Below are 15,712 nucleotides of genomic sequence, written 5' to 3'. Positions count from 1 at the left end.
AGACCGGCAAAGTAGCCGCCCTAATAACCCAGGCCTATCTTTTCAGCTTGAAACCATTGCGCAAGAGCCGGCGGGATGAACAGTTGGGCTTTCATTACATAAAGGAAACGGAATATAGAGGCTTTCCGTTTTTAACTCCAGTTCGAGGTCCTAATATTTTCTATTTGCGTCTTTTCTCCAAACGTAAGGTTCTCCACGCAATGAAGCTTCTGCCCGAGGACCAGATATGGATCGAGGAACCGGAGTTCAAGGTGCGTACAAACTGCTGGCGTACTTTGCGCTCACCAAGTGCTTATGCAAGTCCTTGTCATAGGCTGTCAATAAGAGGTGTCCACGTTTGAGCCGTAAGTCATGACGTGGCCTTGTAGAAAGTCTACCGAGCGACATAATTGCGTGCCCGCAGACTCTGGTGTATGCGATTATGTTTCACACCACGCCTCCAAGAAAATAATTATGAGTTATCAATTCTGAGAATGAAATCCACACTTGAGTGCTAACGAAGTGCAGTCCTGAGATCCCTACACCATCGCAGTTCGCGGCAAAACTGGGCGGATTTATTGACAATTGCAGAGTGTTTTAAAGCGAAGCTTTAGTGTCCTTACTGATGCCGTCGTCTAACAATACGCCCTGCCCTAAACCGACCTTTCTGTGCTGATGTTGATGAATGATCGTGAGTAAAGTGCAAAAAAGGCAAAAGCTCTAACTTCAGCCCGCGAGTCCGTAAAGATATTTGGACGCAGTGGGTCCGTCATGGCCAAGGAGATGGCGACCTGCTCGGCCACCGCCAGTGAGACCTTCCTGACGAAGGCAGAGTTGAGCATCCCGCCCCGGTGGTCTACGGCGACCACCACAAAGCAATCCGAGCGGCCGTACTGAGCCGCGTCTACAAAAATAGCGAGCTCAGGACTACCCGCGACAGAGTTCAAAAGAGATCGAGCCCGAGCCTTGCGGCGCCCTACAATGTATTGTGGATGTACATTTCTTGGGAAGGGGTCTACCCTAAATGTATCCCTTACGGACGGTGAAATCGACACTTTACGTTCATTTACCATCATTGTGCCACAGCCAATTGATTCCAGGATGTGCCTGCCGCCCCGTGACTACAAGAGGCGCACCACCTGGGCCGTTTGTTGAGCCTCTATTACCTCCGAGTGGGTGTTGTGAATGCCCAGTTGCATGAGCTTTTCCGTGCTGGTGCTGACAGGCAAACCGAAAAAATGCCTAATGCTCCTACGCATGAGTGTGTTGATTTTGGCCTCCTCAGATTTTGACCACTCGAGCGCCGAGGCGACATAATTGATGTAGCTCTTGAGGAACGCATGATAGAGCCGAAGGAGATTGCTCTCGCTCAACCCTCCCTTGCGGTTCGAGACCCTGAGAATGAGCCTGATCATGCTCTCCGTGTTGGAGGTGGTGTGGGCTATAGTCTGTGTATTACGACCCTTTGATTCTAACTGAAGTCCGAGGACCTTGATGCAATCGCACCAAGACATCGTTCGGCTGTCCCGTGTGTGCATGGTGATAGGGACCCGCCCCAAAGAAGTAAGGCGCCTAACTCCCTCCGAATTGGCTTGTAAAGTGAAAGCTCAGACAAGGCCGGTGAAAGGCTCATGCCTGATCCAGTTGAAAATTCTTGTGTGATGTCCAAGGTGCTCTGGAGCGCCTTCTCCACCCCGCCGTCAGACGCGCCCATACACCACACGGTAATGCCGTCCACGTATAGCGCATGGTTGGTGCCGTGCACGGTGGCAAGGCGCTAGGAGAGGCCCTTCATGGCGACATTAAACAGGAGAGTAGAGATAACAGCCCCTTGTGGGGTGCCCCTCGCGCCCAAGGTGAAGTGTCCGTATTTAATCCGACCAATTTTAATTGTAGCTCAAGGAAGGGGCGCACATATGTGTGGAAACGATGACCCAGTCCTATGTCCGAAACGGCCTCGAGTATGAACTTGTGCGAAATGTTTTCAAACGCTTTGGTGTGATCCAGGGCTAGGATACCCCTAATGTCCCTTGCATAGTCATGTATGATTTGACGTTTCATTTGGAACATTACATCCTGCGTGGACTATGCAGGCCTAAAGCCCACCGTGTTGTGGGGAAACAGTTCTTTTTCTTCAATGTACCGCGACACCCGATTGTGAATAGAGTGCTCGGCCACCTTGCCCACGCAGGACGTGAGCGAGATCGGTATGAAATTCCCGGGCGCAAGGGGCTTGCCCGGTTTTGGGATGAGCACCACCGAGGCGGTCTTCCAGGATTCGGGCACGAGTCCCGTTTCCCAGATTTTGTTGATCTCCCCGGTTAGCTTACCGATGAACTTGCCATCCAGGTTACGTAAAAGCTTGTTGGAGATGCCGGCCGGCCCCGGGGCAGAGCATCCGTTGAGCTCGAGGAGGACCTCCCACATTTCAGATTCAGAGAACGGGGCGTCCAGGTCCTCAACCGAAGCCTTGCGGTAACGAGGATAATCAGCGTCCTCCGAGGGGTCCAGTGGGAGGTATCTGTCCAGCAGATCTTGAAGGAGGGCCGCTTCCGACACTCCGTTTCTTTTTTGGCCCTGAACAAGTTTGCCAATAGCCAATCTTTGATTGCATTTATTCTGCAAGTCGTCAAGCAGTTGCTTCAGGAGGTTCCACTTTCCCCCCACACGTATCTTCCCGTCAACCAAGGAACAAATACCTTTCAACTTCTGTTTCGACAGATCCTCAGAGCAAGCCTCAATCTCTCGATTAAGCACCGCTATCCTCTTTCAAAGCCTGCGATTCAGTCTCTGCGTCTTCCAACGGGCAAGAATGGAATTTTCAGCCTATAAGAGGTGCGCAAGATGCGCGTCTATCCTATCCACCTTGAGATCCGTTTTGACAACCTTGGTCACAGCTCTGGCATCCTTCTTCAGCCTTAAGAAGAGACTGTCAAGGCAGTCATACTCCTGCCGGTCCTCTTTCCACAATTTCCGGAAGGCATCCCAGTCAATTATTTAAACTCCTTGGTTGGAGGCGCATTTACTTTTCCTCTATGTGTTTTCAATTACTCGTGTTGTGGTGCGTTTAAATTACAGCACACTGAATAAAATGCCCTTAAAGTAGTTGCAGGATCTAAACAAAGTAATATCCGCTACAACAAGCCGATTTATCGGCTTTCTTTTGAGCGAGCTGTCGAGTTCTTGGCGATGTGGGGCAGTATACCCTAATGGGCTGGTCTTGATGGTCCTTAGCGTTCTTTCTTCTTGCGTACCGTTGACGAAGAAACAGTTCGTATGTACACCATAAACACAGAATGCTGGTCATCCTACAGTCTGAGGTAACTGTAAATGGTTGCTTCAGCGGGAGCATATGTAAGAAAACGCCAGAAGCGCAGCCGACTCAGCTGACACTGCTGGCCGCGCACCGCCTTGAAAACGAGTGGAAATTTTATTTTGTATTTTCTCAAAGTAAATTAATCTTGTTCAACATTTTACGACATACGATTTACGAACGGCAGGGTACATGTATATTAGTGAGTAGGTGAGGCAATAGCGTCAAATAAACAAATGAATGGCAATTAAACGACGCGCAAAACAAGCACCAAATGGCATGTCCGCTATTGCAGAGAGGTGTAATTCTATATTTACATAACATAACACAGCAACGTACACAGTGCGCGGCCCAAATATTTACATGCGATCGTCACTCACTGTGTTGGTTATATCTACCGCAGGGGTCGGCATCCTACTGCCTGCTGGCCGAATGTGACCCGGGGGGCTGTATTATGCGGCCCCCAGAACGTCGTCAGAACCCCTGTCACTTACAATCTGAACGCCGACACGCCAGGTTTGACCTTAACTAGTGTTAGACGGGGACAGAAGGAGAGAAATTTAATCGCATCCAGCGGCATTCTTCCTCATATTCCCGCTTTGCTAAATTATTGTCAAATATTATTGGCAATCCGCTGAATTTTTTCTCTTTGCGTTCAAAGCCTCCCTCCGCCTCCCACCTGATTTGCCATCCAGCCCTCCGCCATGTCGACTTCATACAACTTGGCACTACACCTGAATAAGTTGCGGACCCTTATTCTTGTCGCTAAAGAGCGAACTGGGGATATAGTATGCAAGAGAATAATTAAATAAAGTGAGAGCAAACAAGGAATGGGGACAGTTCGCCCGACCACTCTGTTCTACGGGCACGACATTCGAAATCACAAAACAGGTTTCACGCTTCTGACGCTCGCTGCATTTTCTCACTTAGCCACGCAATGAAACGGCCAGCTAGCACTGCCCCATGTAGTCGTAACGGCGACGCAAGCCAGCAGTGTTTAATGGAGGTACACGCATAGTGCGCATGCACGTACGCAAAAGCAGGGGGCACCGCTGCAGGCGAGCCTACAGCCTGCCGGACTCACAAACGTTTATGCACGATAGTCGCTGATTGCGTTACTTCTTTTTTTTTTGATCGCCTGCTGTTGAAACGTCCTTGTCACCAAGTGTTTTAGTTTAAACAAGAAGATTTCACTTTAGATTTCACTTAACGCAACCATCGATCGGTGAGCCTACAAGTGGCAGAGTGCCGTCACCGTCCCAGCACTTTTGTGGACGCTGTAAATGTACTTAACGCTGTAAAGGTTTTTTTCTAAAGCCAAGGTGATCGACGGAAGAGATAGGACGCGTCGGGCATGGGTTGGAGACCATGTCGCAAAACAATCCGGAGAATTCAGCTCATTTTGCTTCTGTCAACACGGGATGCTATGGGACCCCCGCAGCTTCGTACTAGCCGGAAGTACTGCACCGAAGTCGGTTTCGCAGCATCCCCTGGCAGTGCAGGAGCCCTATGGCAGTACGGCGCATCGGACGGCTTCGTGGCCGGCGTCGTGTCTCGCAGCCAGACATCGCCCTGATGCGCCGCTGGCAGAGCTCTTACGCCAAATGCGCGGTCCTTGACAGGACTGCTTTCCGTTGTGCCTCGAATTCGAGGCACACCCTCTCGACACACACCCCGAGGCACACCCCCAGACACACTCGACGCTCATCCTCTCACCCTCGACATGCGCCTGGCTCTACTGGTTTTTCCAGGAGCCGGAATGCGCCGTTGCAAAGAGGTCTTTTCCGCGGATCATCAGGGCCGAATAAATCGGTACCTCTTCCTACGTCAAGACTACTACAACAGCTCTCAGATGAAAGGGGAATTCAAAAGGGCGTCTTTTTGGCCAATTGGAAGGCGCAAAAAATCGGTGGCTCCGCAATCGTATTAAGTGCATCCAACCGGGTCGAAAATCTGTGTCGACCACAGTATCTCCAAAATCGATGTTTTTAATACATGTAGTGCTAGCTGAGATGCCTATGCATTCGGCGGAAACGCGAGGTGGCCCACAATCGCCTTTTCTTTTTGCACTCTTGCTTAAAGCCTTGATGTCGCAGTGTGCTCCTTTGCAGAAGCATTCGGGGTTTGAATATGCTGGGAACGAAACTCACACTACTGGCGCATGCTGAAGATTGGGCCTTTTTCTGTAGTTATAGACCAAGTGATGATCAAGAATTTTAAATGACAAACACATTCGGGTCAGTTTCTGGTGCTGAAGAGAAACTTTTAAATAGCTCTGGACTTTGGTTCGACTCGTGGTCAACAACACTAACGGCGTATGCCGGCACCCAATGTTCGTGCGTACCACGTAAATATCTTCGCGTTTCGCTGGACTCCTACCGACACAACGCCCGTTATTGGCGGGGAGTACTGAAGCCCTTCGTAGTTACCGCAGTCTTTAGCTGCGTATAACCGGTTGATTTTTTAAAGGGTCCAGACATGTAAAACGTTCTTGGCATCACAATTGCTATATGTAATGCAAATTTTTTATTGCGCTCGGAAACAAAAAAAAAAACGGTTCCGTCGGGTTTTCGCAACGTTTGTGCGCTCGTGTATACCATTGAACCATGTGCTGGCGGGCTGGCCTTAACCCATCTCTTTGTACGGCAAATAGTTGTGCGGTTCTTCTTTCAGTAATGCACCCAACCTTTAATTAGAGCCCTGTTGCTCGTTTACATCTAATCTTGTTGCACCATCATCATTCTCGACCAGACTTCGTGAGGGTTTATATATGAAGGGTACACATAAATACTAGGTGTGGTGGTTCGTTTTTCCCCCATTATATGATCACTGCGTGTCGTATCATATTACATGTCCACTGTGAGTCGTATTAAACAGGCTTTTCCTAGCACCACGGTATAGAAATATTTTCTCTAATTTGTCGTGACCAAATGTGCTCTTATGTGTCCGTATAACGCCGCTTTCTCCCTAAAAAAAACGGTCTTCTTCAAACTGCACTACAAAGCTTCGCGTGTTAATACGTGGCTTCACAACCCGAATACTTTTGTGTCTTCTGTAAACTGGCGCGTGTTCAAGGTACCGGAAACAATAGAGCACTGCTTCATACATTGAATGATGCCACAGTATTTCCGGATGGCCTCCAAGAAATTTTTAAGAATTTTGGAATGACTTCACATGGTGTATGGTATCCCATATCGCCAGCAGGCGATGTCCAATGCGAAAGGTTTTCTTTTCTAATCGCTCTGCACAGTTCATGGAAAACGCAAATCTTGAATAGGCACGCTCAGCCAATGGTTTCTTCGAGATCACACTTTTACCAAATGATCATTATTATTCCAGACGTCTACGACCGAAATGATTCTCGCTCTGAATGGTATCTCCTCTTTATTAATTGTTCATTGTTGCTCGAGTTTTAAACGAAGCGCAAATAATTGTTCATTGTTTTTAGTTTTGTTTTTCATCTTGCAATCACCTTATTTGTATGTGTACTTAGTTGTAAATATGTGTTGTAAATATACCTTTTCCTACATTGACGTGTAGTGTAAAATGAAGGAAGCTCACACTAAAGCGAAAGACTTGAAGGTAGCGAAGAGGCGCACAACTTTCACGACCATCGCGAATGTTTAAGCCCACTACTGTAGCCAATTTGCCTCTTCTTCCGCTGTCGCAACGGCCTTCATTCCATCATTGTTGCTGTAACTATGAGCTTCTTTCATTTTTATGGAAGTGATAATCATTGGACATCACGTTGGAGGAGCGTACGCTATGACGTGTCTATCTCGTTCCGAGTTCGTGTTGCACGATTACGGCAAACATTGGAGATATTTTTTTGCCCATCTTTGCCGATTCCCCTAAGTGGGTACATTTGGCTTGACAAACATGCGCAGAGGACGCAGGGTGGTCGTCACGAGGCGCGCCTCCACGAGCGGTCGGAATTTTCTTGGTTTTGTAAACTGCCCGGCGGTCACCGCGAGCCCGCGCTCAAGTGCGTGCGCCTGGCTATTTCTTGGTATTTCTAACTGCTGAGACAAAAATCTACGACTTGCTAAAAAGCCTCGGAGTTAATAAAAAACATTAAGACGAAAAAGTTTCAGTGGCCTTGAGGTATAGTTCTGGCTGCTGTTGGCGACAGCCTGGATTCGAGCCCCGGTTGGTCTAATTCTTAATTGTATTATTCCACAGTTTTTTTTCTAAACCTACCTTTACGTCTTGATTTTGTTCATAATGGTTGTTTGGTATGTTTTAGGTCCCATTAGTATCGGGGCTCCGCATATGACCACGTTTAATTACCGTTCTACATAGCGCGAAGAGACATGTCCCTTGAGGCGCTGGGCAGCGAAGCGTCCCAAAATACTCCGCCCGACAACTGCTGCTACACCGTTCATTTTTGATATCCGAACTACGTGCCGTGTACCCGGTTTTGATACTTGCATAGCGAAGATTCACCAGACTTTAGTGGCGTTGAATGCGTTTGAAACTGGCTGCTTCTCGACGTCTTTCTAATTGGTTTTGTGCAAGGAAGCTGCTCCCTGAAACAAATGGTCGTCCAATGCCAGCCTTTGTGACTGCCTCCTTGTTAGCTGTGTTGTCTGCGCTTTGCCGGTTGGGAATGCGCCTTCGACCAACTCCTGCTCCGAATGTTTGTTTCTGCAGTAAGGCACAGTTTTCTGTATGACGGGCTCCGCTGCCTTAAAAAAAAAAAAAAAAGTAGCGGAGTGCGTCTTGCCTGCTTATAACAGTACAGCTGTTTAAGCTGTTGGCCGCGCCTTCCGAATGCAGAAACAAATACAAAGAAAATACCCAGTGCACGTCAGCTTGCGCCTCGAGAGGAGCGCCCGGTGTTGTCGAGGCTTGCAAATGTGCAAGCGCCACGTGAAGGCCTTGCAAAAAGTAAAAAAAAAAGGAACTCTTGACCTGACGTGTCAGTCAGCATTTAAGCAAACAGCGTCGCCGACAAAACGACTGTCGCTTGCACCTGACGTGACTCGCTCCACGCTGCTAGGGGCGACCGCCTGCACAGGAGCCCTCGGTAGAGTGCCGCCCTATATGAATGAACGTTGTTTCCTCGCTCCGCTTCCTCCTCCTCTTCATAACACTCGATAGCGACACGACAGCGGTGGCAGAGGTGTCTCCGACTCTCGGCAGAGCACATGGGGATAGGGCGAGGAAAGAAGATCCAGACGCTCGAAGAAGTGTTGGGTTATCAGGAAGTGCGCCGTGTTGCCATGCGACAAAGCAATCACCCCGAAAAACGAGAAGTTATAGTAGTGCAGGTCTTGAATGGCGAGGGGGAGCTTCACGAAGATTTCGCGGCGGGGTACAATAGGCACTGTACAAATTCAGCACCTTATACTTTACTTTGCGCTTGATTTGGTCGTCTATTGACGAGCGCAATATCTATACATGGGGTATATATTTCTGAGTTACTTATTTGGCGGTGGTCGAGTTAAGCTTTGTCAGACGCACACAGCTCTGCTGTGACATCAAACTTGTAGGGTCTCGAAAGCTGGCTTTGATTTTTGCTTGCAGATGTGGGACAGTCCATCAGGGTGTTTTACGTTTTTCAAAAAAAGTTGAAATTTATTACTCGAATATTTGCTAGTCTCAGCAGTTTCAAGTTGGGAGAAAGCTCCGATGCGGCAGCATTCAAATCGGGATCCCAGAAAAATCAAAAGAGAAATTGTAAGTGGAACTGGAGCGTCAAAATCGTCAATGAAAACTATTTTGCGGTGCTTCCGCCCCTTTCTCCAAATAGATGTGCTTTCATTTCTGTATAGAAATTTCATTGATGCTACCCTACATACTCGTGTTCCTACGTAACTGTAGTTTATTTCTTATACGCGACCAATGTTTTATGCTTAAAAAATTTAAATGCAAATATTTATATCGCTACTGCTCAGCGCGGTGTCACAATTATCTCGACCTTCTTTTTTTTGTACTGCTCGGCAGCGAGCTACATAATTTTTTTCCTTTCCTACTCCACAGACCACGAAGGTGCCATGACGTGCCATGCCATACCTTCCGCAAAACTAGGCACTGTCAATTATTTTCAATATGTTCGATGCCCGAAGGAGTTAATTGTCGACCTTGCACTGAGCGCACGGCAGGGGCCAGCGCTTGAAGCCCTGCCAGCGCTCTTCATCTTCTTGTGATTGCGGAACACAAAAGCTGCTGCGGACTTAGGAACGTTCCAATTTCGAGAAGTGGTGTGTGGTTCCAATTATTTACTATATCTCGTTGTCTAAACACGCTGTAGTAGAAAATTGATCATGAGTCGTCCAATCGACAATACGTTTACAAAAAGCAAGAAATATCGATCTAACTACGCCTAAGCATTCGTAAATAATGATTAGTGTTCCAAGCAATCAACTATCTCCCTCGTCCCGCGGTGGGCATTTCTTCATTTTCTCTACACAAACCTACCAAATACTGCGCGCAGAAGGTCAGGAATGCTGTCCCCACCACACCGCACCAAGGCATTGCAGTGTCTCGGTGTCGTGTGGTGGTCACAGCATTCCCGGTCCCTAATTAGCCTTCACTGCCGCACTGCACGTGCCCAATGATATGTGAAACCTCCTCTGAACGTACTGTTTACTTTGTGTTAAAGATCGTAATGTTTGCCTTTGGATGTGCAGGGCGTAAAGGCGGAGCCATTCCAGCTGTCGTACTTGGAGCGTAACCCTCCCCACGTGCTGTTGGTCGCAACCGTCGGCGTCGTGGCTCTATCCTGCGTGATAGGCTGCGTGGCCTACGGCATACCCAAGCTCGGCCTTTTTGGCTAGGACTAGCCGCAAGTTCGCGACGTCGAGCCATGCAGGCATCGCTGTCACCACTAGCAATGATGTGAGTTTTAAATAAAGCCTACTTCTTTCAAATACGATGAAATACCTGAGCATGCTGTCTCCTGATTGCTCAACATTATCATCCCCTTATCACCGCCTCCACATCACCACCCACATGCTTCCCTTCACCACCAACACACACACACACACACACACACACACACACACACACACACACACACACACACACCTCCTCATAGAGCTAAACGATACCTCAGCTTCAACAACAACTTCCATAGCCAACGCAATAAAAGCACTTAGAAACTCAATGCTATTGCTTTCTCTCCCCTTCTCCTACTGTGGAACGTCTTGAAGCAGAGAGAGCGCTTGCGACACTACGATTTTCGACACAAAATTACCTCGACGCGGTCCAGTCTGCTTACGTGCTTTTATGGCGAAAGCCTGGTGAGATGTATTAGCAACTTCTTTTAAATGCAGAGCATTTCTTAGCCTCGCCTGTTCCTGCGTCGAACGGTGTCAACAGTTCCGCGTCCGCAGCAGGTGCGCCTCTCCTTCCCTCCTCTCTTTCAACAGCAGCTCGCGCGCGCATGCGTCGTAGTCAGCCCGTTCCCTCCGTCGAGGTCTCGGCGTAACAGGTGTGTGATAGCAGCGCGGTGGGGCGTGGAAGGGCGCGCGCTGCTTGCGCATGCGCGCTCTCCCCCCCGTACTGCTCTCCCTCTACTGCGCGCGCTGCAAATATAGCGGCTAGCGGTCGCTCGTGTTTCAGTCGCTGCGTTGCTCCTTCCTTCCTTGGTTGACGCTCGTGCCCACCTTTACTCGTGTCTGCTACTCCAGCATCCCGGAAGAAGCGATGGAAGCAACACTGCCATCAATCAGTACTGAGGCCCCAATGCTCTGCATTTACTCGTGTTCCCCTCGCGGGAAGGCGCGGGAATTTTTTTAAATTTATATTACATGCGCATTTTTCCTCGCTTTCGTTTCCTTTTCTATTGTCACGGATTACTTTAAACGGATTTGTTTTTGTTGTTGCGCGTTTGCGCCAGTTTCTTCTCTTTCATTTGTTCGTTTTATTGTGCAAGCAGACTCGAACGTGCCACAGCCTCCCTAGAATCGGGGTTTTGCGAGGGTGGTGTGCACCTGTCCTACTCTCGTGACATCACGTTCAGGCTTCACGCTGCACGCATTATTCTACAAGTGTTACTGTTAGAATCCACAGTGCTACGAATTTTGCGAACCGGGCACGTTAGTTCCACAAAGGTCCGAATTCCGGGCCCAGCCCCCAAGTGGCCATGTGTTACGAAGGAATAGCAACAAGGAAAAGGATTTTTCAGGGTTGTTTGTTTTATTTCATTTTGCTGTTCACCGTTCTTGTTCTACACAGTAGTTTTTTTTTTTTTCGTAGAGTTCAATCTAACCGCAACCCTCTCTTCCTTCGCGCCCTTCCCACTCCCGCTTACCCTCCCTCTGGCGTCACGCGGTTGCTTCAATTCTTAGCTGTCCCTTTTACTCGCTTTCCATGTTCTGCTTTCTACCACACGATGGTGACGCCGAACAAAGCCCGTTGAAAGGTGTTAAGATCGCCTCTCACAATAGGCACGCGGCGTTGGTTGTTTTGTAGAGAGGATAATGAAAAGATGCAACACGCCATCAAGCTATCGGGGTATTCGCCGTCACAACCTCGACAACGTCGAAGAGGAAGGCAGGATTATCTCCAATCCAGACACGGGGATATGCGCCAAAGACGTGCCAGGGGAAGAAGATGAACACCATAAGGTGCATGCGCAAGAAACGAGCTGGGTTATCCCAACGGTCGGACCTGCCTTCCTATCGGCTTCACCCCTGCGAATACACCACGTCAACCGACTATCGGTGCGTCGACTGTCTCCTTGACAGCATATGTTATTGGGATAAGCTATCCTGTCAGTAACGTTTCCACAAAAAATTCACGCTACGCAACCCCGCGAGGAAGACCGTCCGCTGCGCTGATGATAAACAAAACACGGTCATGCAACGCTTCGCTCGGAACTGCTTTGCAAGCAGACGATAACTGAAGCACACGCTCCGGCTGCAGACGGATAGACGTGCGGTAGAAACCTGCGGAAGCCGTGTCCGCCAAACCATCTAAAAGAAAGGCAACGTCTTCAAAACACGTCTCCACTGATTATATTGCGCACACACCCGCTGACAGTCGACTGGTGACGGTTGATGGTGCGGTCGCCACCAAGGCTTCTGTAAAAGCTGCCCGCCGCGTAAAATCGCAGCGCAGACTACACTTGCTCCCTGGCGGTCATGGAGCTAAATCCGCCTCTAAATCATCGCAAACGGAGGTCTGTCGCCAAACGACTGCACAATTATAGCAAAGCACTTTTCGACAAAGAAACAGGCTCGAAATTCCTATTTCGTTTAAAATACCCGTCGGGCCAGAAATGTGCGTGCTACGGAGACCATAAATATAAACCACTCCGGAGCAGCGGCTACCGTGGGCGTCCCGAGTTTAACTCGGCCGTGCAAAACCATACCCGTGTTTCCTCCGAGTTCTAATGTTAGTCAAACACATCCAGCCCCTTCAGGGGCACGGCTAACAATCGGAGCCACACACACACATGGCGTCCGCTTTGTGGGGGCGTAGCGTTGTAGCCACTAAGTCGGTACTTGATGCCCCCTAGCAGCGAAAAAAACTTAGAACAAAACAAAAATGAAGTCCTCAGGCCACCGTCAGGTAACGGTGTCACAGTCACGAGGGTGTTCGATCTGAACTGGAGTACAAGCCGACAGGAGAGGCAACAATTACACGATTTCAGGAGAGGCAAAAATTACACCATGGGAGCCTTCTTCATACACCGCGACAACATAGTCGATAACTAATGACAACTTTAGCGCCTAAAACGCACTCGCCAATTCTCAAACACGCTCTGATAAGCGCCCGCCGTGCACACTAAAGCAAGCCGTATACCAAAGCCATATTTGATAGTTGGGAGCAGGGCGCGTTCCATTCGCTGCAGTGGACCCGCTTGATTACTTGGTTTGCACCTGCGCAGAGCTGCACTGGGACTGCCCTCAGGCCGCGTTGCAAACATAATTCTGTGGAAGAACAGAACACCGAGAAAAACGGACCGCCCCTTACCGGGCGTGGCCAACAGCCACGCTGGGGATTTCAAAGTAGCTGTGGGGTTATCTAGTTTATGCTCGGGAATGTGCCTTGCAGAGCGATTTCAGATAGTGCTGCATGCGGAACATAGCAGGCGCCGTACTCTGTCAACGTAAGCGGCCCCAACGCAACGCGCTGAGTATGCCAGGCGTGCTGCGCACGATCCCGGCGGTTTCGCTCGAGATGTATCGAATGCTCCACTATCTCTACTTTCATAGCCTCAGCAGCTGGAAACTCTGAAGTAGGCGAAACTCGGGCCTTCTGGAATAGCCCCCAGGTGGTTACTCTACCAGTTCTATGGGACCAAATATCTTGTCATCACAGGTTTAGGCGACAAAGCACAGTGTGAAAGGCTCTTTGACCCAAGTGACACAGGGTGGTGTACGTAACTCCGCCTGTTGCTGGAATAGATCCACTTTGGCACACAGCTAGCGCCGCATCGAGCTATCCCATTGAAAACTCGACGTCCATGCGGGAGTTTCCCGATGCAGGGATGATGGGTATATCCGCCTGACTGGTCGAAGCTGGGCAATCGGTTTTTGTTATGCAAAGCTCCTCCGCTACGTAAACTTCTCAGCGTTTCTGATAAAGGGCTAAAGCGCTAAAATGCCGACGTTGCTGCGTCGCTGTTCTAATGCGTTTAAGATTTGAGATGGGCGTTTCCGGGAATCATATTTCTCGCAAAACGTTTTCTATCGAAATTAGCCGCTAAGACAACTCTGCCATATATGCAGTACAGCTCCCCCGGTCATCCTTCTTTAGAGTCGCAGGGCGCCAAATTTTTCTCGGACTCTGCCAGCACAGCGAGTGATACGAGGGCAAGTACCGATGGAGTGAAAGAGCTCAGGAGTAAGGAGTAAAGGAGTAAAACTTTATTGGCATAACTTCCATACAGCTGAGAGCCAGAGACAGCCAAAAGGCAGGAGCCCATACACCAGAGTGCTGGCCGCCTCCTCAGCTGTACGTTAACAATATGAAGGACATGTGAAAACGGTTATGATAATATATATAAAGATGAGGGGAGTTATAGTTATATATACAGTAGTACAGTAGTATATACGGGTGAGGGGAGGTGAAGTGGTCACACATCTCTGTACCGCACCAAGTCTTTGAATTCCCCGACACATTGGGCCCTCCTAGCGTCGACTGGCAAGGAGTTCCATAGCTCATGGGCTTGGATGAAGAGGGAATAGGAGGCACTAGTGGTGCGTGCGAGGCGCTGCTCGAGTCTCAGTGGGTCCCGTCTTGAACGGCGCAGGTAACCTTCTGGGATGGGGCAGTCGCCGTGCAGAAACTTGTACAGGAGTACCCGCCTGGAGAATAGTCTGCGTCCGTCAAGTCGAGACCACCTCAGGGTCTGCAACCGCCTCTCGTAGGGAAGTTTGGTTGCCCGGTCCTTGATATGTAGCGCTGTCTTCGACGCTTTCTGTTGAACGGACTCGAGCCGCTTTTGGAGGTAAATCTGGTGGGGGCTCCAGATGGGGGAACAGAGTTCCAGGACTGGAAGTACAAGGGCTGTGAACAGCGCACAGAAGGCATGGTGTGGCATGGCCCTTGACGTTCGGGTTATGAACCCCCTTAGCCTGTTTGCTCTTTTGCAGACATAGTCTACGTGAGGTTTGAAAGACAGGCTGCGATCAAAAGAGACCCCAAGGAGCTTAGCCTCGGTGACCTCCTGCAGGCGTGTGCCATTGGCCAAGTAGGACACGTTCGCCGGTGTTTGTTTGCGAGATATTCGAAGGTATAGTGACTTGCGTGGGTTGAGGAACAAGCCATTACGATCACTCCATCTGGAAATCTTGAGGAGGTCGGACTACAAGATCTGCCGGTCTTTGGTGGTATGGATAGTGCGGTAAAGTATGTGGTCGTCAGCGTATCTTAGAATGTTTGATTCAATGTCGGACGCGAGGTCGTTGACGTACAGGTTAAATAGGAGTGGCCCAATCACGGATCCCTGAAGCACGCCCATTTTCACAGTGTGCCACTGACCAGTAGCACCCCGGTAGTGGACCTGCTGCCGGCGGTTTGTGAGGAAGGCTGTTATCCATTGCAGGGTCGTCCCAGTTATGCCATAACCTGGGAGCTTGGCGATGAGGAGGTTGTGGTTAATGCTGTCGAATGCACTGGAGAAATCCAGGGAAAGAACATCGGCTTCTTTGGAGCTATGGAGGGCGCCACTCAGGTCGTGGTGAAGGATGGAGAGCAAGGTTTCACAGCTTCGTCCTTTTCTGAAACCATGCTCCTCGAGAGAACACGGCTGCCTTCGAGAGTGAGACGACATACCTTCCTAACGCTCCACGTTGCGGCGGAAACAAGTTGGAGACACGTTGCTTTAGCCAGCTACGGTTTGCTGTACTGAATAAAGACATAAAGAAAACAAGTGAAAACTTAGTTGGCCACCTGTTTTGCCTCGACGGGTCGGCTGCCACCACATCTTGTAGGCGTTATAGAGTAGAGCCTGCAGTCAGT

The 15,712-nt window shown here is 49.4% G+C and overlaps 1 protein-coding gene across 1 annotated transcript in view; it reads left to right on the top strand.

The window, feature by feature from the left end:
- Nucleotides 1-10,146, top strand: part of LOC144143294 (amine oxidase [flavin-containing] B-like) — a 104,859-nt gene extending 94,713 nt beyond the window's left edge. Inside the window, exons 15-16 of the mRNA XM_077675067.1 lie at nt 189-251; nt 9,928-10,146. Coding sequence (XP_077531193.1) covers nt 189-251; nt 9,928-10,074 — 210 coding nt within the window. The 3' untranslated portion in view covers nt 10,075-10,146. The remainder of the gene's footprint in view (nt 1-188; nt 252-9,927) is intronic.
- Nucleotides 10,147-15,712: the final 5,566 nt, after the last annotated feature.

The sequence above is a fragment of the Haemaphysalis longicornis genome, unplaced genomic scaffold, assembly GCF_048455015.1.
Source record: "Haemaphysalis longicornis isolate Haplotype H1 unplaced genomic scaffold, Haemaphysalis longicornis Haplotype H1 scaffold_6, whole genome shotgun sequence".
Classification (NCBI taxonomy): domain Eukaryota; kingdom Metazoa; phylum Arthropoda; class Arachnida; order Ixodida; family Ixodidae; genus Haemaphysalis; species Haemaphysalis longicornis.
The sequence above is the reverse complement of the archived record's forward strand: the minus strand, read 5'-3'. Positions and strand labels throughout refer to the sequence as shown.